The sequence below is a fragment of the Vipera berus genome, assembly GCF_964194415.1.
Source record: "Vipera berus genome assembly, chromosome: 3".
Lineage (NCBI taxonomy): Eukaryota > Metazoa > Chordata > Lepidosauria > Squamata > Viperidae > Vipera > Vipera berus.
Genome location: NC_138204.1, coordinates 44,668,501 through 44,692,922, shown reverse-complemented (window position 1 = coordinate 44,692,922; position 24,422 = coordinate 44,668,501). Strand labels below are relative to the sequence as shown.

Here is a 24,422-nt window from a genome sequence, read left to right as displayed (position 1 = left end):
GCTCGTGACCTCTCGTCTTGACTACTGCAACGCTCTCTACATGGGGCTACCCTTGAAGACCACTCGGAGGCTCCAACTGGTACAGAATGCAGCCGCGAGAGTTGTGTTGGGAGTTTCCCGACACTCCCATGTCACACCTTTGCTCCGCGAGCTGCATTGGCTTCCAGTTGTCTTCTGGGTGAGGTTCAAGGTGTTAGTAATGACCTACAAAGCCCTACATGGCATGGGTCCGGAATACCTTGGGGAGCACCTGCGGCCGGCGTCAACTTCCCTCCGCCCAGTGCAGAGAGGGCCTCCTCAGGGTGCCACCGGTCAAAGAATGCCGACTGGTGGCCCCCAGGGGGAGGGCGTTCTCTGTGGGTGCACCGGATCTTTGGAACCATCTTCCGGTCGAGCTCCGGATGGCGCCCGATCTCCGCTCCTTCCGGCGCGATCTTAAAACCCATCTCTTTGAACAAGCTGGCCTGGCCTGATGGGACGGGGTTGGATTTTATAAATGGATTTTAACTTTTAATCTGTATTAATTTATTACGGGCACTGTTTAATTACTTTTTAATAATTTTTAATTTTTGTATCTTCTTTTTATGTATTGCCCTGTTCACCGCCCTGAGTCCTTCGGGAGAAGGGCGGTATACAAATTAAATTAAAAGGGAAAAAAAAGATTAAGTACAGACCAAAAAGACATTTTACTCCTTTCAAATTACAAACAGCATGTGCCACTTTGTTCTTTCTCCCTCCAGTCTCAAACACTTAACTACGTAGTCAGGGTACTTTCTAATAATGGCACATTTCTTATTTCCAAGGCTTGGACATTCAAAACTTCAATCCACTTATATTTAAAAGAACACCTAGATATGTAGGAGGCCAAGAGAAGGTATGTCTCTTTCCTTCTTCGAGAGGAGAAAAGAATAAACAATAAATGTTCACTTCCCAAATGTCACACCTACGTACAACATTAACAAAAAGCAAGACAACAATAACCCACTGCATGTCAAATAAATGCTTATTAATCCTGTGCCACCACATATCCGCTGCAAGGTTCTATAATTAGCTCAACCTGCTAAATTGTTAATTATACAATAAGGGATTTGCTTTTGTTTTTCTTGACTTGGCTTATCAAATATTAACACCTTTAAATATTTTGGGAAGATCAAAGCAACTCAATCCATGATCTATGCATAACTATACCATTCAAACATACAAAATACCATAGTATGTGAGGGATGAACTGACATATTTGCCAAAGAAAAAAGAGCTTTCTTACCCATAGCAACCATTCTTAAAATTTTGCTCAATTCTCTTCTACGCTACTGTAAGTTGCAGTGCTAAAGCTTTTTAAGGTCATTGGAATTTACTATAAACAATAAGTCTTTTTACTCACTTTCCAAGTATTTCTTGGAATGCCAGCTTCCATGAATATTAATATTTTGACATACAAAACAAAAAGCAAAGGAATGAATGGATATCAGTAAAAAAAAACCTGATATCAGTTGGCTGTTCTAAGACTTAATTATAATACAAAAGTGTTTTTCTTTATTAAAAGTAGACTTCTTCATTCAAAAGAAGCAGTAAGGAATGGGGGGGGAGAGAAAGTCTAGAAAAGAATCTCCACGGTCAAGGCACTTCCTTATGAATTCTCCTACGTCTTAAAGAGAATTTTGCAAAGGCATCTAAACTGGGAATAGCAAAAAACAAGTCACTTTAAATTGTTTCTGTGGAATTAAAAACTGTCCTCTATTTAGTCCAAGCTGTCCATTTTCAAAAGGTTACACGTTAAATCTTCTGCAAATCTGGGGAGAAGGGGCCAGGAGTGGAAGGCCCATCTATTCCCGACAGAGTAAATGGTCCATGAGTATTCAGCACTGATGGAAACTATAAAACAGAAAGAGATATTTAATGCTACAGTTGTCTATAAGGTAATATCTGTATTTTCAGTTAGCTTTTCCACTGGTTTGTTTTTGTTATCAACAAAATACCCACAGGCTTTAATTTCTTCAGCTTAAGACAAAGTAACAATTTCATACTCATTTTTCAAGAGGGAAGCTACCCAGCCATTTATGCATATGAAATGATTTCATCAAAATGGCTTCAAAAGAGAAGCACCCAAGTTACCAAGACATTTCTCCTAGCATGACACAGTAAGATCTTAAAATGCAAGGTGTCTTGGTGGTTATTGATTTTTCTTCTGCGTTTTGATTATTTTTGCAGAAATACTGAATTCCCTTAAATCTTTCGAATCAAGCAAAAAAGACACAACCATTTTTAACTTTCCTCTTCTAATTCCATAATCAGCAGGATGGACTCATTTGCCTAAAATAATGTTTCTCAACCTCAACAATTTTAAGGTGTGTGGATGTCAACTCCCAGACCCCAGATAGCATTCCTGTTCCAAGAGTCTGATTCTAGGATAATGATGCTACCAGATGGCTTCATGAAACTGATTACCAGGATGAGTCTCATCAAGATGCAGTACTGCATAATTTTATTGCATAGTAAAGCATCACACTATCTTATTTATTGACTAGAAGTTCTTTGGGCTTTACAAAATCCTCACAGGGATGATCAAGGTAGAACAGGGGTGTCAAACTGCCGGCCCGCAGGCCGCACGCGTCATCGGGAAACCATGCCCACCCCATTGCCGGCAATGGCGAAAAAGCTCCGATACGTTGCGCGACATCACGTGACATCACGGGTTTGACACGTCTGACCTAGAAGGTTATTTTACTTTTTGTTCATGTTGTCTAGGAGTTATTTCATGAACAGGGAAGTCTGCTATGGCAGCCCTTTTCTTGAGCATACTTCCTACATCTCTTAAAATTTCAAATGAGACCCTGCCCCAAAGTAGTTATGCTCATCCCTGATCAACATGGAGTCCGTGATACAGATAAGCACATTTATTTTGGGGGAAAATCTTAATAAGTGGAACAGAAGCACAAATAAGCTCAACAATGACACCTATCCCTATCCTCATAATATTTTCCACACTAAGAGGCCAAATTTCTTGTAACACTGAAAAATTGAGCTCCTTATATGTGTGAAGATTAGAAAGCCCTACAGATTAAAAATCCCTCAATGCAGAGTCAGAGTCACCATCTACATTTGGAGGATGAAGCTTTGGGTGAGATACTTGCTCTGCTTCTTCCTTTTTGTTCTTCAAATTTAACAAGCTTTTAACAATTCTGAAGAAGGTAACACTGAACCCATAGGGTTCCACAGTGTAGATTAAATTAGTACTTGAATGGGGCATCAGCTGAAAATTCCAGAGTGGTAGCAAGATTAACTCGAAAAACAACTATTGAAAGGCAACAGTTATTCACTTTTGTTTTGCTGTCATGGTCACAGTGATCAGAAAAGTGGGCTCAATTCAAGGCATCCTCAAGCTTTTGTTTTAACTGTACTTTTACTCAGGTTGTAAACTAATCATAGAATATATTATTTTAGCCTTCAACTTTTAATTTACACAAATATCATTAAAACAACAAACTTGCCTAGGAATATAGGAGTTGGAGTCCCAGTTTATCTGAAGGACACTAGGTTGTGGAAGACTGAATTATTTTGCTAAACTGCTAAGCTTAGCAGCTGTAAACAGATAGGAAATATGAGTGATTTAAATGGGGCTTTGCTGCTAAATAAAGGGTGTACAACCTGTCAAGTCTTCTAAGATCATCTTTGAATATAGCTGTCAACTGCAGTTCTTAATATAATAAATGGTTAAAATGTGATAAGTACTATTTATTTATTTATTTATTAAACTTATATACCGCCCTTCTCCCGTAGGACCCAGGGCGGTTCACAAGGCAATTAAAACAACATTACAATACAAAAATTAATAACAATTAAAATAGATTAAATTAAATTATTAAATTATCCTTAATTAAAATCTAAAACCCCTATAAAACCCCTATAACTATATGATTACTTGGAGTTAAATGAAAAGTAATTATCCTACTCTTGCTCATCCTTTTGTCACCTTCTTGACCTTTTTTTGGAGTGCAGCCTCCTCCCAAAGCATAAAGGCCAAGTCTAGCCCTTGGCTTAAATGAAGTTGCATAATCTTGCCCTAATGAAGAAAAGGGTTGACTCTTATGCGACTATTTAGGAAATATCTGCTACACTGACTTTGTGCTGTCATGATCTCAAACTTACCTGAAAGAGAGAATTAGCACCTTGTAATCTTGCTGGACTGAGAGGAGCAACTGGACTGAGAGTACTCCAAAAATGGATACTGGAGAGCAAGGGGCTTGGTGTCAGTAAAATAGGTGTCTGTGGGACATACAGAACAATAGGATAAAACTAATCATTTGGAAATGCTCAGTAAGTTCAGTATGACTAACAAGCATCTAAGGCAAGACGTGTTTTAACATCACTTGTCTGGGATCAGACACCAATATGACAGTTAATAAAGGTAGGAAGTCGAAATAGACACTAGACCAGTTCGACTTCCTACCCTTTATTAAGTGTCTAGTGCAGGGGTAGGCAACCTCGGCTCTTTTATGACTCATGGACTTCAACTCCCAGAATTCCTGAGCCAGCCATGCTGGCTCAGGAATTCTGGGAGTTGAAGTCCATGAGTCATAAAAGAGCCGAGGTTGCCTACCCCTGGTCTAGTGTCTAGTCTAGGCACTAAGAATAATGGCACACCACAAAAACAGGAAGACAGTTTGGTTAGCTACCTTCCTCTTCCAGATACAGCAAGCAAAGGAGATGAACAGAGATTTTCTCCATTTCAATGTCAGACCCTAACAGGCATGATGAGATGGAGGGGAAATCTAACAGCTTTAAATTACTTTATTTCCTGTCCAAGAAAAATTAATGGGACAAAAATTAAGCAAGTAACCTATGTAAAGAATTTTTAACAAAATGTTACGCACAGATAGTCATAAAACAGAGATCGAATTCATATTATTTTTTAATTACTTAAAAGACAAAGTGGTCATATTCTGATATTTTCACTGAATTCCACGAATCTAAAGCAGCAGCTCAATTTTTTTACTCTGATTTTACTTTTATTTTCATTTTGATCAACTATTTTCTGGAACTTTACTGCTTGGTGCCGGGTTCATCCCTAATAAGTGAGTTGAAATTATTCAAGGTTGCTATTTTGGGATTTAGTACAAAGTATTTAATAATAGGGACGCGGTGGCTCAGTGGGTTAGGACGCTGAGCTTGTCGATCGAAGGTCGGCATTTTGGCGGGTCGAATCCCGAGTGCCGCGTAACAGAGTGAGCGCCTGTTACTTGTCCCAGCTTCTGCCAACCTAGCAGTTCGAAAGCACGTAAAAATGCAAGTAGAAAAATAGGGACCACTATGGTGGGAAGGTAACAGCACTCCGTGCGCCTTTGGCGTCTAGTCATGCCGTCCACATGACCACGGAGACGTCCTCGGACAAGCGCTGGCTCTTCGGCTTTGAAACGGAGATGAGCACCGGCCCCTAGCGTTGGAAACGACTAGCACGCATGTGCGGGGGAACCTTTACCTTTACCTATTTAATAATAGTTAACTCATTCTATTGCATCACCTATTCTCCATCAACTCTCTATTCTTCATTACATTTCAAGTTGCTTACTCATTACAGTCAATTTTTATATGTGCAGCAAAATTAACTATAGCTATAAGTACGTCAGGGTTCTTGCTTAATTTAGAATATGAAACCATCTAGAAATAGATTTTTAACATTCTACATTAAGTAAAATTATGTTGCACATAATGTTGCTGTAGCCATAATAATTAAATATGGTCTTTAACAGTTGAAGAAATTTCTCTTAAAGGGAGAGAAGGTAGCAACTCCTAATTAGGTAAACATGATTAAATAGTGAAATGTTAGCATTTGTTGTTGTTTTTTACTCTTCCATTCAACTGTGTCCAGTTCTCAGAGACTACCTGGTCTAGTGGTTTGAGAAATGGTTTACCACTAGTTCCTTCCTAGGGCCAAGGGCAAGTGACTGGTCTAAAGTCACTTCATATCCAAGGCAGGACTAGAATTCTTTTCTCCCAGTTTCTAGCCAGATGCCTTAGAAACTACACCAAACTGTCTCTATTATCCTTACTAGCAATAATTAGGAAGCTTAGGTCTCTTAAGAAAAGTAATATTTAAAAAACCCACAACATTCTGCGTCAACTCCAAGCACAGACTAATAATATATACTAAACAGATTTTGTCAGTTTTCTGGTCAATGACAACCTTAGCTAGATAGCCAGCCTCTTAAATTCCTACTTTTATCCCCAAACTTAAAAGAAAAAATAAATATCCCCAGAATTTGCAGGCAAATTTCTATTCTATCACAAGTCCACGTACAGAATTTGGATCCCAAATAAAAGACAGAATTACCTGTGAAAAAAGTGCTGGTGTAAGAGAAGCAGTTGGTAGAGAAGGAGACAGTATTCCCAGTGGACTGGGGTCACTGCCAGTAATAACCAGAGTGGGAGTAATCTCCAGTCCTTTGGGCTTTCTAGTTCTGCTATGACGAAGATTCTTTTCAAGCATGGAGGAACCCATCTCTTTAACCTCCAAGGCTTGATTCTGAGAGTGCTCCAACTGCTGACAAACTACAGACTCAGTTTCTGTGTCTAGAACCAGATCAGAATTAGAACTTAGTGGTGGCAAAGGAGATTTGGGTGGAACCTGGAGACTAGGAGATGTGGAGGTTGCAGGAGATGTGGAATTAAAATTAGAGGTCAAACTTGGCAAAGATGCTGAACTTTCAGTGGCTGCACCTTTAGATGTTGCTAGAGATTCCAAGGCCTGGAGGCTTTCATCTGAACCTGAAGATACAATAGAGGCAGCTGGGATAGTAGAGGTCAGTTGAGTAGCTGAGGCAAGGGGAGATACAGAAGGCCTTTTGGAGGACATGGTTACAAATTTTATGACTGAAGGTGTTGAATCCTGAGTAGTTCTTTTTTCTGTCAGCTTCTCAGCTGAATTCTCCATCTTAATTGGCTTAAACAGTTTTGTACAAGAGGAGGAATTAAGAGAGTTCAAAGTAAATGAAGAATATAGGCCTGAGTGGATATAGTCATTGCGACTGGAGGATTTCACATTGGCCTGATGCTTCTCTTTCCCATAAGTTTCAATGTCCTTTGTAGAGTTGCTAGCATCAACAAAGCCAGCTTGTGCCTCAGCATCACCCTCAATCTTGCCAACAACCAATGGATCCATATTCAAAATCTCTGGGTAAGATACAAACTTGTAAACAAACTTTTGACCATTAACTTTTTTGATGATGTTCTGTGAAAACATCAAAAATAAAACAGATTAGGCACCCCCTCTTTGAATACTTGTCCTAAACAGAGTTCAGCTAATCAAGGAGGCAGTATGATTAACTAAAGATGAGAGAATCGTGACTGATTCAGTCCCACTTATCTCAGTGAGCTAAAGGATCCCGAAGTGGTTGTAATTCAAACTTATATCTTTCTTCATTTTTGTTTTGAAAGGGATTTGTGGATACACATCCACGTACTAATCAGAACACATACCCAACCTCCATTTATCTAGAAGCATATAGCACTGGGGAAAGTAAGAACGTGCTTTCGTGTTTCACTGTGAGGCCAGCCACATGCTAACAAATCCATCAATAATAAAAAAATAATAATGAATTTAAAAACATAGCAGAGCTTTAAAAAAAAGTTTGTTCATAATGAACATGGTTTCAGTCAACTGCATATTTTATTTTTTTGATTCAGAAGGCAATATAATATAAGCCAATTTTGATCTCGGACATAATACTTCCATCAATATCCATGATGCATTTCAGCATCAAGTATTAAAAGTTGATTGTACATAACATTTTCATGTAGCTGAAAGGAAATGTACATCTGAAATATTCAGCAGAACGGTATAAACTGCAGCCATTTCAAAGTCTCTAGGAAGTATTCAATGGCATTCACATTATTCTATAGTAAAGTGTCAAGTGCTACAATCCATGTATCATAAAATTACAAGCAGCATTTAATAGTCAGGTCAACATTATTCCAAATTAAATTCTAATAAGCACATCAGCTGAAGCTTTTCAGAACATACTGAGAATTTTCCAGAAAACATTGGGGGGGAAATCATACTGTATGCATTTACATGTTCCATAGAAATTCTGCATAAAATATTCCTTATATTTATTATTAAATAGCCTTTAACATATTTTAAAAATCTGAGGATACAAATGAATAAATCAAAATGTCAAATAATGAGATACACAAACTTATTTTGAAACAGAGTAAGTGGTTAGGTAGAACAGTAGTACTGATTGTTGCTAATTCATGAAATAAATACATTTACTCAGATAGGCAAGCAACTTTTCTGTTTCCAGTTTAGTTCAATAAACTCTTGTGGCATTCCCAATATTCCTGCCATTGAAATCAGAGAGAAAAAAACACTAATTCTAAGAGCCACTGGAATGCAATGAAAGTTAAACATCTGAGGCAAACAAAAGGCCAAGTTACCTTTACATAATAATATCTGAGTGCACGACTGAGTTTGTCATAGTTCATGTTGGGCTTGTTTTTACGGATTCCCCAAAGGCGGGCCACCTCTTCCGCTTGCAAAAGTTTGAATTCTCCATCATTTGAGGTCCAGCAGATAATGTCCTTATTCCGAGATTCCTGAAGAAGTTGCAAAAGGAACTGCCACAAGGTGATAGCACTGTCCATAGCAATGAACTGAAATTCAGAAGAGAGGAGATAAGGTTGTATCCAAGATCATGCACGATACTTTGGGAACAAATGCTTCTCCAGTGGTGAGCAACCATTAGTGCTATCTGACAAGAGAGAAGGGTTGCCCACAGAAAGTCAACTCAAATTCAGGGGACCCATATTTGCTATACAATCTGCACTTCTGCTCTTTTTTAAAGCTTTCTTTGCTAAATCAGATCAATTGGGAGAAATCTAACTATAAAAAAGGGGGATAGGTTCATTTTAGATTTCTAGAAAATATGGCAATGGAGACTTGAAAAGTTTATAATCTTTTTTCTAGAGAGGCACTATCTTACATTGAGAGTAATCTTCATTTCAGGTAAATGCAAACATGAAATAACTTGGTTTTCCAAATTGATTTTTACATCAATTTCCCCCAAATTTCTATAACTAAATAATACAAGGAAGATCCCAGTGGTATTTAACACCAGAGTAGGAAGTGTCTATTATAGATGGAATTATTGACACTATGGCCTTGTTATTCCTCCTTCTTTTGAGCACTATAAACATACCTTCTACAAAAATCCACATGTCTAATGAAGATCAGATCCCAGCAGCCCCAGCCAGTAAGGCCAACAATAAGGATTTCCAAAAGTTGTGAACCCAAACATCTGGAAGGCAGCAGGTACAAATGGATTTTCACTTTGGTACTCAATCTTCCAGGTTACAGAGACAGTTGTGAATGAGGAATCAGGATCTAAAGACTAATGACAAAATTACTGGAAGAAAAAAAAATGAAGAATTCATAGCCAATTACTTTCCAAATAGAATAAATAATATACTTTGTTTGCAATTGTATTTAAAATTTATAGTCTAAGAAATAAACTGTTTAGATAATAATTCTGTTAATAGTTCTGTTCTGTTTAGATAATAATTTTTTTATAAGTGCCATGAAAAAATTACGTTGCCAATTCTAGAATATTACAAAGTGGTCCTTTTAGAAGACATACTGGAACATACTTGGCTCAAGAAAAGTACCTGCATAATGCTTAATGACAAATTTGATATCTGTAAGGGCACTAGGTAGGGTTGTCCACTCTCCCCACTTTTATTTATTCTAACATTAGAACCCCTATTGAGACTAATAAGGAAAGATGAGGAGATTACCGGGCTTCAGATAAGAGACCAAATTTACAAACTGCAGGCGTTTACAGATGATATGGTTTTTGTTTTGGAAAACCCTCTGGAATCCAGCACGGAATTACTAAAAAGGATTGAGGAATTTGGAAATGTGGCTGGTCTACAAGTAAATAAAGATATGATGAATATATTAATGAAAAATCTTTCGAATAGAAGTAAACAGACGTTAGAGGACATTACAGGGTTTAAAATTGTGAAGAAGGTGAAATATTTAGGAATTTGGTTGACGGGAAGATGTTCAAGTATTAGGGAGGATAATTATTCTAAATTACTGATACAAACAAAAATGGACTTGGGAAAATAGGGTAGGATACAGTTGTCATTATTAGGAAGGGTAGCCACAGTGAAATCTTATATTTTGCCGAAATGGAATTTTCTTTTCCAGACAGTACCGGTTAAACTTTCGATGAAATTTTTAAGAGAGTTAGAAGGGATAGTTTCTAGATTCGTATGGCAGGGGAAACGGCCCAGGATTGGGAAAAATGATGCAAGAAATCAAGAAAAGAGGGGGCCTTGGCCTGCCGAATTGGGAACTTTATTATCAGGCTGCCCTTTTAGTTTGGGGCAAGGAATAGATAGGTTTAAGGAATAATCGATTGTTGAGTTTGGAAGGATTCGATTTGTTGCAGGGATGGCATGCTGCTCTTTGGCGGGAAGGTACTCCTCCAAGCAAACAGTTTACTCGTCATTACATAAGGGATATACTGATTCGGAATTGGGATAAGATAAGGGCCAAGTACTATGCGCAAATTCCGTGTTGGTTATCAACCTTGGAAGCCTTGACCCATCCGACCCTACTCAAGAAGGGAAGAAGACCAACTTACAAAGAACTTTTAGATAGCGGGGGAGAACTCAAAATGCGACAAGATCTGGCTCAGCAAGGGTTTCAATTGGAGTGGTGGGCCTACCTGCAGATTCAGTCAAGGTATAAGAAGGATAAGGAAGGAAGGGGTATTTATCTGAATCTGCAGGAATTAGATAGGATTCTGCTGGGTCCGGAGAAAGGGATGATATCTAAGTGTTATAAATTGTTGCTAATCAGGGTAGTAGGGGAAGAGGTGGTAAAAGACGTGATGATTGCCTGGGGGAAGAATCTTCCCACTTGAGAAATGGGAAGAGATTTGATGGATTAATATGAGGCTGGTGGTTTCCACGTCATATAAGGAGAACAAATACAAAATGCTTTATAGATGGCATCTCCCTCTGGCTAGACTTTCCAAAATGTTCCCCGGATTGTCGGCCAATTGTTGGAAGTGTGGTAAAGGGACTGGCACGTATTATCACTTATGGTGGACATGTCCGGAAGTGGTTAGATATTGGACGAGGATCCAAAAATGGATAGAGGAAATCACAGGGTGTTTAGTTGATCTTAAACCAGAGACGTATCTGCTTGGCTTCAGGCCTGGAAATATTAAGACGGGAATATGGTATTTGGTTTTACATATCTTCAACGGCGGCGAGGATGGGGTATGCTCAATTTTGGAAGGCAAATCATACCCCGCTGGATGAAGCTATAATTAGGAGAATACTTGATTGTGCAGAAGCAGACACATTGACCAAGAAGTTGAAGGGTAAAGAAGAGACACCAGCATTTCTATTATGGAATAAATGGTATATTTGGATGGATAAAAGATTAAAGAAATGAGGGTGGCTTGGAGGTTGGTCAAAAATGAAGTGATATAGTTTTTGTTAATGAATAAGCTTTGGAGCTGGGTAGTTATAAGAGATTTAGTGAGTGGAATATAATTGTCAGTTTAGAAGTACCGTATTTTTCGGACCATAAGACGCACTTTTTTCCCCCAAAGGTGGGGGGAAAAACGAGGGTGCGTCTTATGGTCCGAAGGTGATCCGTATAGCCAGCCCCAACCTCCACAAGTGGAAAGCAAGGGAGATTGCCAGGAGCGCGAATCGGCACGTGCTGAGAAACACCAATCTCGCGCTCCTGCAGTCTCCCTCGCTCGCTTTCAGCTTCCCTTGCTACAAGAGAAAGCAGGCTCAAACAGAGCGAGGGAGATTGCCAGGAACACGAATCAGCCGATCTCACGCTGCTGCAATCTCCCTCGCTCCGTTTCAGCCTGCTTTCTCTTGAAGCAAGGGAAGCTGAAACCGAGCGAGGGAGATTGCAGGAGCACGAGATCGGCCAATTCGCGTTCCTGTCAATATCCCTCGCTCCGTTTCAGCTTGCTTTCTGCAAGAGAAAGCCAGGCCGCAGGGCCGCCTCCATGGGTACTGCTCTAACACGGAGAGGGAAGGACAAAGAGGGAGGAAAGGAAGGAAGGAAAAAAGGAAGGGACAATGGGAGAGGGAGGGAGAGAAAGAGAGAGAGAGAGGGAGAGAGAGAAGGAGAAAGAAATAGGGAGGGAGAGAGAGAGGGAGAGAAAGAGAAGGAGAAAGAAAGGGAGAGAAATAGAGGGAGAGAGAGAAAGAGGGAGAGGGAAAGAGAGAGGGAGGGAAATAGAGGGAGAGAGAGAAAGGGAGAAAGAAGGAAAGAGAAAAATAGAGAGGGAGAAAAAGAGGGAGAGAGAGAAGGAGAAAGAAAGGGAGGGAAATGGAGAAAGAGAAAGAGGGAGAAATAGAGGGAAAGAGAAAAATAGGGAGAGAAAGAGGGAGAGGGAGAAAGAGGAGAGAGAAAGAAAGAGGGAGGGGGAGAGGGAGAGAAAGACAAGGAGAGAGAGAAATTAAATTAGTAACATGATTGTTAAGTGAATCTGGTTTCCCCACTAACTTTGCTTGTCAGAAGGTTGCAAAAGGCGATCACATGACCCTGGAACAATGTGACCATCATAAGTATGAATCGATTGCCAAGCATCCGAATGTAAATCACATGACCCTGGGGATGCTGCAACGGTCATAAGTGTGAAAAATGGTCATAAGTCACTTTTTTCAGTGCTGTTGTAACTTTGAACAGTCACTAAGTGAATCATTGTAAGTCAAGGACTACCTGTATCATTTTTTTTCCTTTTTTTGGGGGGGTCAAGTTTTTGACACCTTGCTGGGCCACTGGTGGTACTCGGACATTGCCTTGTCCTAAAAGTGGTACAATGGATGAAAAGGTTGAAAAGCCCTGTTTTAGTATACCGGTATTATTTGGTTCAGAATATTTTTTTTCTTGTTTTCCTGCTCTAAAAACTGGGTGCGTCTTATGGTCAGGTGCGTCTTATGGTCTGAAAAATACGGTAGATACAATTTGATTTTTTTGAAATGGTTTCCAATTTTTTGATTTCTTCGTTTTCTGTATATTGTATTTTTTTGTCTTTGTTGGTGTATGGTGTGTGTTTTTAACATGAAATGTAAATAAAGACTTATTTATATAAAAAAATGCTTAAGTAGGGCTCACCATTTTCATTTAAAGTCTCCGCTGCGGAAATTGTCTCCTTCCTTGAGATACAATCTATCACTTTGTCTGTTTTTAACACTATAAGTCTCTTCAAGTAAAGGAACTCAAGATACTTTTCAAGAAGATTTGTGACACCTGACATCCACAGGCTGCCCAGTTAAGAAAACAGGCAGAAATGGAGGTCAGCGGAAAACCGATGTCTCTGACAAGTCTTATTACTTTTAGCATCCAGGAATGCCAGCAGTCCTTTCTTATCAGTGGTAATTGGGATTGAGAACTTTGTCACTAAGCAACACAGAGTTGTAAGGTGCAACTCGCCTAAGTCACATGACTACGTCAACTTATAACAGCAGTCCCAGTTGCAGTCATTAGGTGAATCCCAGTGGTCACAGATATCACAATTTGTGAACTCTTGCCAGCTTCCCCTTTGATTTTACTTGCTGGAAATGGGTGGTGGAAGATCACAAATGCCATCATATGACTGCAGAATGCTGCAACAAATTGTAAGTCAACTGCCAAGTGCCTGAATCATGATCATTTAATTACAGGAATGCTGTAATGGCTGCAACGACACCATAATGTTGAACAGTCACTGAACGAGTGGACATGAACGGAAGACTACCTGGTACCCAAGAGAAAATCATATTTGGTTCCTATTCCAACTCTGACTGAAATCAATACCAGTAGATCAGAAGTGAGAAGAAGCCTTCTGAAACCCTCTTTATCAGCAGTCTTAGGAAAGCACAATCAAAGTTATAAGGGACACAAAAGGGAAGCATTTGTGTCTTCTACTGATAATGAAATTTTGCCAAGTGCCCAAAATGCAATCACATGACTACGGGAGTGTTGCAGTCATAACTTCAAGAATGGGTCGAAGATAACTTTCTTTTTTCGTCTGTCTTGTTTGTAACAGTTTGATGAAATATTAGGAATCAAGCAGAGAGATAAAACAGTTGCTTTTTAAGTGCCGGGACAGAATGGCTCAAGAGGTCACTACAGGAATCAAAAATGCTTCTCTGAATGGCTTAAAAGCTATAGCATAGACACTGTAATGTCCAAAAGTTCTTTCTCTTATTATATGTTGCGGAACAGGCAATGCATAGTTACGATAGGCATATGATAGGCAAAGGAAGCCCCAGAAACTATGATGCACTTTTAGGGTACAATTTATTAAGATTAATGCAATGTGCTCTATATGGAGTCTCCTTGAAAAATGCCTAAGCCAATAGCTAGCACAAAATACGATGGCCAAACATTTGCGAAACTTCATTTTCAAAACCATTGTTTATCAATCTTGGAGTCTCCCCATATAGGTTCACATTCATCTTATGATCTATCAAGCCATCAAGATCCTTTTCACATGTGCTGTTTATCAGTATGGCCTCAATCCTATACACGTCTGTGACTGACTTACCCAATTACAGGAATTTGCATTTGTTCCTGCTGAAATTCATCTTGCGGATTTCTTGATCTTTCTCATCAAGATCCTTCAAACTTTGATATTAGCTTCTAAATGTTTGCAGTCTGCCTGCATTTGTGTTGGATACAAATATTTTCTAATCACAGGGATAGAAAGGAGCCCTGCCGTATACTAATCAATACTTCTCTCCAGCTTGAGAGAGTTTAAAATTAAGCTGAGAGCTACATCCTCCGACCTAAATTCCTTTTTGAGGGAATTAAAAGAATCTTGTTCAGCATTGTGCTTGAATTTTAGTGATGACATTGAGCTGCCATTTTTGTTTCAGATTTTATCTTGATTGGGATTGAAATGTACTTTGTAAAGCACCTAAAGCTTGGAAGAGGGGCAGTATGTGAATAAATACCATAAATATATCCCATTATATATAGTACAGTATATTTAGAGATACTGTATTAATAAGACAGGTCCTTTTCTAATTAATTTTCCTGGGGCAGGAATATTTTACACAAGCATCTTCTATCTAATACTTCATATGTGCAAGAAAGATGCTTCCATTTTAGTAACATTTTTAATACTCTTTATTCCTATACATATTGTACATAAATCATTATAATACAAAAAGTTGTTTCTGTGAATGAATATTTTGGAGGTTATTTTTTGTGTACTAGCTCACGTGAGTGTATTTAATACACACATATACACCCTAGATCCTATCACAAAAAAGTCACTATTTCCCACAAACAACATCCCCCAAACCTGCAGAATTAGTAATATGTTGAGAGAGAGAAAAGTCCAAATCCAACTGTAGAATGCTTGATGTATATTTTTGCATATTTTAGCATATTGTCCCTTATAATTCAAATTCAAACTTGCAGTTCAAAATCGAAGCATTCCAGAAGTCACTACCTGAGATGCACCCATAAGAAAGAGGTTTGTACCTCTTAAGGCACAGGTGTCAAACTCGCCGCGTTACATGACATGTCGTGACGTATCACGACTTTTTTTTGCATTGCTGGAGCTGGGGTGGGCACAGCCTCCGTATGATGCAACCGGCCCGTGGGCCAGCAGTTTGTCTTAAGGGATCTATTTCTATTGCTTCTAGAATCTTAAATAACAGGGAAACCACTTTCCTTTTGTCCATTTAGCTTTGCAACTTCAGAACAAACTTCTATGACCTCCATCTATTACAAAAGTAAAAAAAAATGTTCTTCCCTACATGAGCAAATACAGGTAGTCCTCAACTTATAACAGTTCATTTAGTGACTGTTCAAAGTTACAACGCCACAGATAAAAGTTACTTATGACTTTTTCATACAACTGTTGCAGCATCCCCTTGGTCTCATGATCAAAAATTCAGCTGACTCATATTTATGACAGTTGCAGTGTCCTGGGATCATGTGATCACCTTTTGTGACCTTCTGACAAGCAAATTCAATGGGGAAGCCAACTTAATAGCCATGTTATTAATTTAATAACTGCAGTGATTCACTTAACAACTGTGGCAAGAAAGATCATAAGAACAGGGCAAAATTCACTTAACAAATGTCTCTCTTAGCAACAGAAACTTTGGACTCAATTGTGGTCGTAAGTCTGAAAGTCTGCAAAAATCTCCCAAATACATACAAGATTGAAATTGAAGTTTACAAAAAAAAATCCATTTAAGCAACATCTAAAGCCAATTTGTACATGCAATGCAATATTAGCCTACCTTCCAAGATCTCCAGAGGTTTTGGAATTTGTAGACCAACACACCCTGACTACTTTATATGTGCTAGCTGATTGTACTCTATGCGCATTTTTGTCTTTACTTTTCTTCTTGAGGCAGCAGAACACTGTACTGTTTCAGACAACTTTGAAAACAACCTTCAGCTTCAGAGGTCATCTCTTATGAACCATGTTTGTCATAGTAAATATTAGTAGCTTTGCTAGCTGTACTTCTAACTGAAATACAAGTTCAGCAATTTGTACCATAGTTTCCGGCGTATAAGACTACTTTTTAACCCATGAAAATCTTCTCAAAAGTCAGGGGTCGTCTTATACGCCGGGTGCTGAAAATTTAGGGACAGGGCTGGCTGGAAAACCTGGAGCGGATCTCCCATTTAGTCTGCGCAGGGAAAGCGGGACCAATTGGAGAAGAAGCTGCAGTCTGTGATTTTTTACAGGCTGGGGTCTGGGCGTCTTTCCTTCTAAAGTTGAAGAGCAGCTGTAGTATATCCCAACTTGAAAGGCAGGTGGGGAAGGCAGCAGCCAGAGCAGCGGCTTAGCTCTAAGGACACATTTGACTCAGGAACTGGGTGGGCTGGCTGGAAAACCTGGAGCGGATCTCCCATTTGGTCTTTTTTTTTTTAAATCCCATTTATATCCTGCCCTTCTCCGAAGACTCAGGGTGGCTTACAATTTAAAGCACAAATCAATGTGCTTAGCAATAGCCTTCATTCTGTGTATATGCCTGTTTATTAGGGCTTTCACACACACCCCCAGCAGCATTATTACAAAGTCAGCTTATTGCCCCCAACAATCTGGGTCCTCATTTTACCTACCTTGGAAGGATGGAAAGCTGAGTCAACCTTGAGCCTGGTGGGATGCGAACCTGCACTAATTGCAGGCAGCTGGTTTTACGTAAGGCTCTGCGCAGGGAAAGCTTTAGAGTGAATTAGGAAAAGTGAAAAAGTGAATTAGGAAAATAGGGAACGGTTGCTGGAATTGGGTATGTGTAGTTTAACGAAGAGAAGGGTGAGGGGTGACATGATAGCAGTGATCCAATATCTCAGGGGCTGCCACAAAGCAGAGGGAGCCAAGCTATTCTCCAAAGCACCTGAAAGCAGGACAAGAAGCAATGGATGGAAACTAGTCAAGCAGAGAAGCAACCTAGAACTAAGGAGAAACTTCCTGACAGTTAGAACAATTAACCAGTGGAACAACCTGCCTCCAGAAGTGGTGAATGCTCCAACACTGGAAGTTTTTAAGAAGAGACTAGACAGCCATTTGTCTGAAATGGTATAGGGTTTCCTGCCTTAGCAGGGGGTTGGACTAGATGACCTCCAAGGTCCCCTCCAACTACTACTTCTTCTTCTTCTTCTTCTTCTTCTTCTTCTTCTTATTATTATTATTATTATTATTATTATTATTATTATTATTATTATTATTATTATTATTATTATTATTATTATTATTATTATTATTATTATTATTATTATTATTATTATTATTATTATTATTATTATTATAGTTTAATCCACTTGCACTGTTTTATGTTTACATGTTTGATGACAAACAGCCTTATGTTTATAAGTGACAGTTTTCCTACTAAGCACCTGCATGTCATAAGCATTTGAATTAAAATTACCATATTAAAATCAAATCTGATGTTTTTTAATTTTTATTTGGTGTGCGTTGGAAGAGGGGTAGTCTTATATGGCGAGTATAGCCCAAACCCTATAATTTAACAGGAAATGTAGGGGGTCGTCTTATACGCCGGAAAATACGGTACTTCAGCTACACCTCAGACTTTGGTAAGCATATACTGCTTTTTTCACTCTGTTCTTTTTTAATCTGTAAACCTGCAAAAAAAATATCTAATATGTTTTTTCTGACAGTAGTCACAACAATGGTGCTACAAAGACTTAAGTAGAAAAAGTAATAACGTGAAAAAACAGAGAAATCAAATAACACTTAAGTTCTTAGCTAGCTTCCACCAAGTTGGTATTTTATGTATTTGTTGTAGGTTTCCCAGGTAGAATGGAAACAGCCTATCATTTTATTCTCACAATAAAGTTTGGGTTCGGAAAACTGTCACAAAATTACCGAGTGATCGTCCTGGTGAAATGATAACATTCTAATGTATACTTATGCACCAAGTTGCAGAAGACTAGGTGAATTATGTGGGGAAATGGGATGAGCACCATCAGAGTACATCTTCTTACCCCAATTTCATCTCAGTGAAGTAGAGAAAGTGCAAGCATACTGCAACTGAGGAATGCTAATTGAAATTTTCTTCTTGTGAGTGGCTCCTGCCATCTTGGTTCACTCAAGACAATCTGTCCTTGTTATGAGTAAAGTATTTATTCGTACATATTACCCAAGTCTTATGATCTAATAAGCATTTCCACTGAAGAAATGAAAGTTCACAGTAGAAAAAAACAAGCCACGTTCAGTACAAATAACTATCCAACAGTGATGAGGTTACCTAGTTTGGCTAATGAAACATCTGCAAAAAACAGAGATCACCAAGGATCCCACAACTACTATATCCTTTCAAAAGCCAACATCCTGTCCGGTGGCTGCGCGGCGCCGGAGACAGCCTCCCCGGGCTGCCCGCGGCTCAGCTGAGTGATTTTCGCCCGAAACAGCGCCGATCAGCTGTTCGGGCGAATTTGAAGCCCCCTCCTCGGGAGAAGAGGAGGGGGTGAGGCCCCAGGTAGGGGTCGAGTTCTCCGGGGCCGCCTGAGCTTGCAGCTTGGGCGGCTGAAGGATCGAACTCCCCCGTAGCCTGGGTCACTCCCAGCTGGCCAGCGCCTCTGCTCCTGATTTCATGGAGCAGAGCCAGGTGTCCTGGCGATCAGGACACGGGCGGTCTTGTCGATTCTACCTGGGATGAGTTTGATTCTGTGACTCCGGAGGAAGTGGACAGGATCATGGGGAGGCTGAGCACCACCACGTTTACTGGACCCGTGCCCTTCCTGGCTGGTCTATGCAGCCCGGGAGAGGACACGCAGCTGGTTCCAGGCAGTTATATCGGCTTCTTTGGGTGAGGGTAGCTTCCCCACCGTCTTGAAAGAGGCGGTGGTGAGGCCTCTCCTCAAGAAGCCTGCCTTGGACCCAGCTGTATTGAACAACTTTCGTCCTGTCTCCAACCTTCGCTTTCTTGCGAAGGTTGTTGAGAGTGTGGTGGCGCATCAGCTCCCTCTGGTCCTGGATGAAGCGGATTATCTAGACCCGTACCAATCGGGTTTCAGGCCCGGGCACAGCACGGAGACGGCATTGGTCGCGCTGGTGAATGATCTCTGGAGGGCTCGGGACAGGGGATATTCCTCTGTTCTAGTCCTATTAGACCTCTCGGCGGCTTTCGATACCATCGACCATGGTATCTTGCTGCGGCGTCTCAGGGGACTGGGAGTGGGAGGCACAGTTTTACAGTGGTTCTCCTCCTATCTCCAGGGACGTTCGCAGTCGGTGTTGGCAGGAGGGCAGAGGTCGACCGCGAGGTCTCTCGTTTGTGGAGTTCCTCAGGGGTCGGTCCTCTCGCCTCTCCTGTTCAACATCTATATGAAACCGCTGGGTGAGATCATTCGTGGTTTTGGAGTTGGGTATCATCAGTACGCGGATGATACCCAACTTTTCTTTTCGACCCCAAGCCACCCCAGTGATGCCCTCAACGTGATGTCCCGTTGCCTGGAGGCGGTTCGGGTCTGGATGGGGAGGAACAGACTTCAACTCAACCCCGACAAGACTGAGTGGCTTTGCATACCTTCATCCCGGGTCTATTCGGACATTCCACCTCTTGCTATGGGGGGTGAACTATTACCCCCCGTAGATAGGGCTCGCAACTTGGGAGTCCTCCTAGATTCATGGCTCACCTTGGAAGACCATATAGGAGCTGTGACTAGGGGGGCTTTCGCCCAGGTTCGCCTGGTGCGCCAGTTGCGGCCCTATCTTAGCCGGGATGATTTATGCACGGTCACTCATGCGCTCGTGGCCTCTCGTCTGGACTACTGCAACGCTCTCTACATGGGGCTGCCCTTGAGGACCACCCGGAAGCTCCAACTGGTACAGAATGCAGCCGCGAGAGTTGTGCTGGGAGTCTCCCGATACTCCCACGTTACACCTTTGCTCCGTGAGCTGCATTGGTTGCCAGTTGCCTTCCGGGTGAGATTCAAGGTACTGGTAATGGTGTTCAAAGCCCTTCATGGCATGGGGCCGGAGTACCTTAGGGAACATCTGTTGCCGGCATCAAGCTCCCTGCGCCCTGTGCGTTCCCACAGAGAGGGCCTCCTCAGGGTGCCACCGATCAGAGAATGTCGATTGGTGGCGCCCAGGGGGAGATCCTTCTCTGTGGGCGCTCCGGAGCTGTGGAATCAGTTGCCGGTAGAGCTCCGGATGGCGCCCGATCTTCGCTCCTTTCGTCGCGATCTCAAGACGTTTTTGTTTGTACAAGCCGGCCTAGCCTGATGGGGATTGGTGGGGTTTTTATTTTTTTGTATTTTTAATTTTATTTTTGGGGTTTTATTATTGTATTAATTGTTTTAACTTGGGCAATTATTTAATCTTTTTTTTAATGTTTGTACTTTGTATTTGACTTTTGCCCTGTGAACCGCCCTGAGTCCTCAGGGAGAAGGGCGGTATATAAATATTATTAAATTAAATTAAATTAAATTAAATTAAGTCTGCGACCACCCCTGCCTGAAGGAAGGACTATGGATTAAAAGGAGCAGGCAGAGCGGTACAAGAGGAAAAGGTGAAGAGGATTATTTTATTTTACTCTCGAGCTTGATGGACTTTTTTAAACTTTAAGTGAAAGTGCGTCACAATTGAAAGTTAAAGATGGCGGCTAAACCTCCCCCTAAAACTCTTCGGAGTGGTGGATCTTCTCCGGTGCAACAATCATCATTACAGGCGTTGCACCCTCCTGATGTATTGACACCGAAGGATTTACGAGATGCTTTGGATAAACATGCCCAGGTACTTTTGGAATCAATTAATCAATCAATTGGTGATAAATTTGCACAGATGGAGGAGAAATTGAAGAAGTTGGAGGAGAGAATGGAGGAGAGGATGGAACAGAAGTTCAGGGTGATGAAGGTAGACATTTTGTCTTCAGTGTATAAAGTGGCTGAATGTGTGGAAGATTTGGATGAAAAAGTGGAAGATTTGACTCAAAAGAATGCTATATTAGAAGCAAAAGTACTGGAGAATGAAGATTTAAGAGATAAAATGGATAGAGAATTGAGTCTTGCTCAATATTTCCAGATGCAGTTTGCCATTAGAATCAGAGGTTTAAAGGAGAATATTAAGGAAGATCTAAAGCAGCTGGTTTCTGAGGCTCTTGAAGTGGTATTGAATCAGCCAGCATCCGAAATAAAAGGAGGCATGGATAAAGTGTTTCGTGTGAATTCATGGATTGCTAGACAGAGAAAGTTGCCTAGAGATGTGGTGGTTTATTTTGCAAAAAGGGAAATTAGAGATGAAGTTATACAAGCTGCCTATGATACTAAAGTCGTGATTGCTGATCAAGAAGTTCTGGTTCTAAAAGAAATTCCTCCAAAGATTTTAAGGAGAAGGAAGGATTTTACATTTCTTGTGCAAGAGCTCAAGCAACGAGATATAAGGTTCAGATGGGAGATCCCAGCTGGGTTGATGGTGATGCATGAAGGTAAAAGGTACCGTCTGGTTACTGTGATGCAAGCGCGTGATTTTTACAATAATGTTTTAAAAGCAACCCCATTAACACTTCTGGAAGCTGCAAAGGGATCTGGAGAAGGAGAACATCAAGAGGCTGAAGATGGACAGACAGAGGAGAATGGTGCTGGAGGAGATCAAGTTATAACACCTTTGGATGATCCTAGAGAACAGAGGGTGACGCGTGCTGCTTTAAAACGATCAAAAAAGATAAAAGAACAAGAACAGCAGAAGTCTATGGAACTTTCACAACGTACTTACAGCCAAGTAGTGGGAGGTGGGAAAAGATTTGGGTGAGGAATGTAAAATTTAAACAAGTTTGAAATCTAAGAGAGAATTTTTACAAAATGTTTTATAGATGGTATTTAGATTTTAAAAAGCTAAGTATGTATCTGAATCATTAGCCTAAATGTTGGAGGTGCGGTGATGAAGACGTAATATATTTTCATATATGGTGGATTTGTAAAAAGGTTAAGGCTTTTTGGATAAAAGTCTGGTGGAACATACTAAGTTGATGTTGAATTTAATCACGGCAGCAAGACTTTTGATAGGTTAGTACTGGAAAGAGGAACTGCCGACCATAGAAGAGTGGGCTTTAGAGGTTTCCGACTTGGTTGAAATGGCGAAGATTTCGGCCTATTTGCAAGATTACTTGCAGGAACGCTATATTATGGAAGGGAGAGAATGGTTTGAGTTTATCCAGAATAAGTATAGGGTTAAGAAGTTTTATATTTGAATAAGGCTTCTTTCTTTGTTTCTTTTTCTATATTAGTTTTTTTATATATATATTTAATATTACTAAGGTTTGTTTTATCCTATATAAGCTAGAGAGTGATAGATTTTAGAGTTTATGGTTGTTAGTATATGGTTGTTTATGATTGTTTTTTTTATACATACCTTGTATTTAGCTCTGGGAAGTGGGAGGGGAGGGGGGGAGGGGGGGGAGGAAGGGGGGGAGGGAGAAGGGTGGGGGAGGGGGGACTTTCTAAGGGAAAAATTGTATGTTAAAACTTTTCAATAAAAAAAAAGCCAACATCCTGAATGAATTATAAGATTTCAGTGTATTTGTAGCTGCTTTCATCCATGTTCCTGGCATATACACAGAAGCACGCAGATACACAAGTGTCCTCATCCATATCACACAAGGAAACCTTTAACATTTTCATATCTATAACACAGACTCTGGCCCACTGTATAAAAATTAACCATCAGAAATTTGGCTGTAGATCTATAGCCATATTAGACACCCTGATGTGAAATACTTGTATACAGTGCAACACTTTCAGCTTTTTTCTTGTGAGATGAGATTCTCTAACCAGTGCAAAATGTATGCCCATGTCCATAAATCCTACAGAAATTTCAAACCCAGCTTGCTTACCATGCATGCTCAGCATCAGGTATTTGTCATAAAGGCAATACCTAGAAGTGTATGAAGGAGAGCACAGTGGATTCCAGAAGAGCCATGACAATAGAATCTGAAGACTGCAGGTTGGTTAGGAAGATCCCAGCAAGTTTCAGAAGCCACATCTGAGGTTCTCAAAGCAGAAAAAGAAGAGAGTATTAAGGTTTATAGGCTGAGCATTAAGCCCTAAGAGTGGGAGGGAAATGTCAAAACATCAGTGGAGCCAATATAAGCCTCTACCGCAGGTACAGATTTGATATATTTGGATCAGGAAGACATTTCCGAATCCTTACTCAGCCAAGTGGCTGTGTTCACATAGTATGGGTGTATTCGCGTATCATGGCAAGCCAGAATTACGAGCCTTACGGGACAACTGTTGCATGGGAATACTTCTCAGAAAACAATAAACCAGCTAACTATGATAAAGAACAGAGAGAGAGACCCAGGTGTCTCTCTCTGGAACACGTCAGAACTTTGCCTGCTCGTGAGTCGGAATCTGGAAGCACGGTGCGGGGACGCGAGAGGACGAGGAGCCTCAGGCCAGGAACATCCCGCTTAATGCGCGCTTAACCGCTTAATGCGCGCTTAGTTTTAGGGAAGGGACTCCTGAGCATACGCAGAGGGTCTTTCTGTCAGCGCCACCGTTAAAGAAATTCTGCACACGCAGGAGAGTAGCGGCCAGGGCGCGCAGATCGCCCAACACACCTTGTGGGGTTCTCCGGCAGGGCAGCATCAGCATCGGGGAAGGAGAGAAAAGGGTCCCAAGCCGACCCTGGACTCACCCAGGCGGACAGCCCCCCCCGCGCCAAGCTGTTCCTGTGCAATGGCAGGAGCTGGAGCTGCTCCCTGCCGACTGCCCGCCTTTCATGGCCAGCCGCCTCCGCGGAGCCTCGAAATCTGGCTCTCCATCTCTCTCCGTGGGCAAAACCGAAACAAGAACTCGAGTGGCAAGAGCAGCCTGGCACACTAGGCATTTACTCCGGAACACACAGGTTTTCCCAGCCCAATTACGGCCACCGTACTCCGCACTTCCGCCACTGCCCTGT

At 40.9% G+C, this 24,422-nt stretch overlaps 1 protein-coding gene across 2 annotated transcripts; it reads right to left on the bottom strand.

Annotated features, from left to right (window-relative positions):
• Positions 1-1,671: 1,671 nt before the first annotated feature.
• Positions 1,672-24,363, bottom strand: ELK4 (ETS transcription factor ELK4). 2 transcript variants are annotated; one of them, XM_081322879.1, is made up of 7 exons: positions 24,082-24,363; positions 23,353-23,509; positions 9,195-9,401; positions 8,434-8,649; positions 6,329-7,225; positions 4,147-4,263; positions 1,736-1,872 (listed from the first exon to the last, which is right to left on the bottom strand). In XM_081322879.1, exons 4-7 carry the CDS (start codon positions 8,638-8,640, stop codon positions 1,774-1,776), a joined length of 1,320 nt encoding a protein of 439 aa, XP_081179005.1. In that variant the 5' UTR covers positions 8,641-8,649; positions 9,195-9,401; positions 23,353-23,509; positions 24,082-24,363; the 3' UTR covers positions 1,736-1,773. The 2 variants fall into 2 exon arrangements, with proteins under 2 accessions (XP_081179006.1, XP_081179005.1); XM_081322880.1 differs by lacking the exon at positions 4,147-4,263 and having other exon boundaries at positions 1,672-1,872; positions 23,353-23,501.
• Between the last annotated feature and the right edge of the window lie 59 nt (positions 24,364-24,422).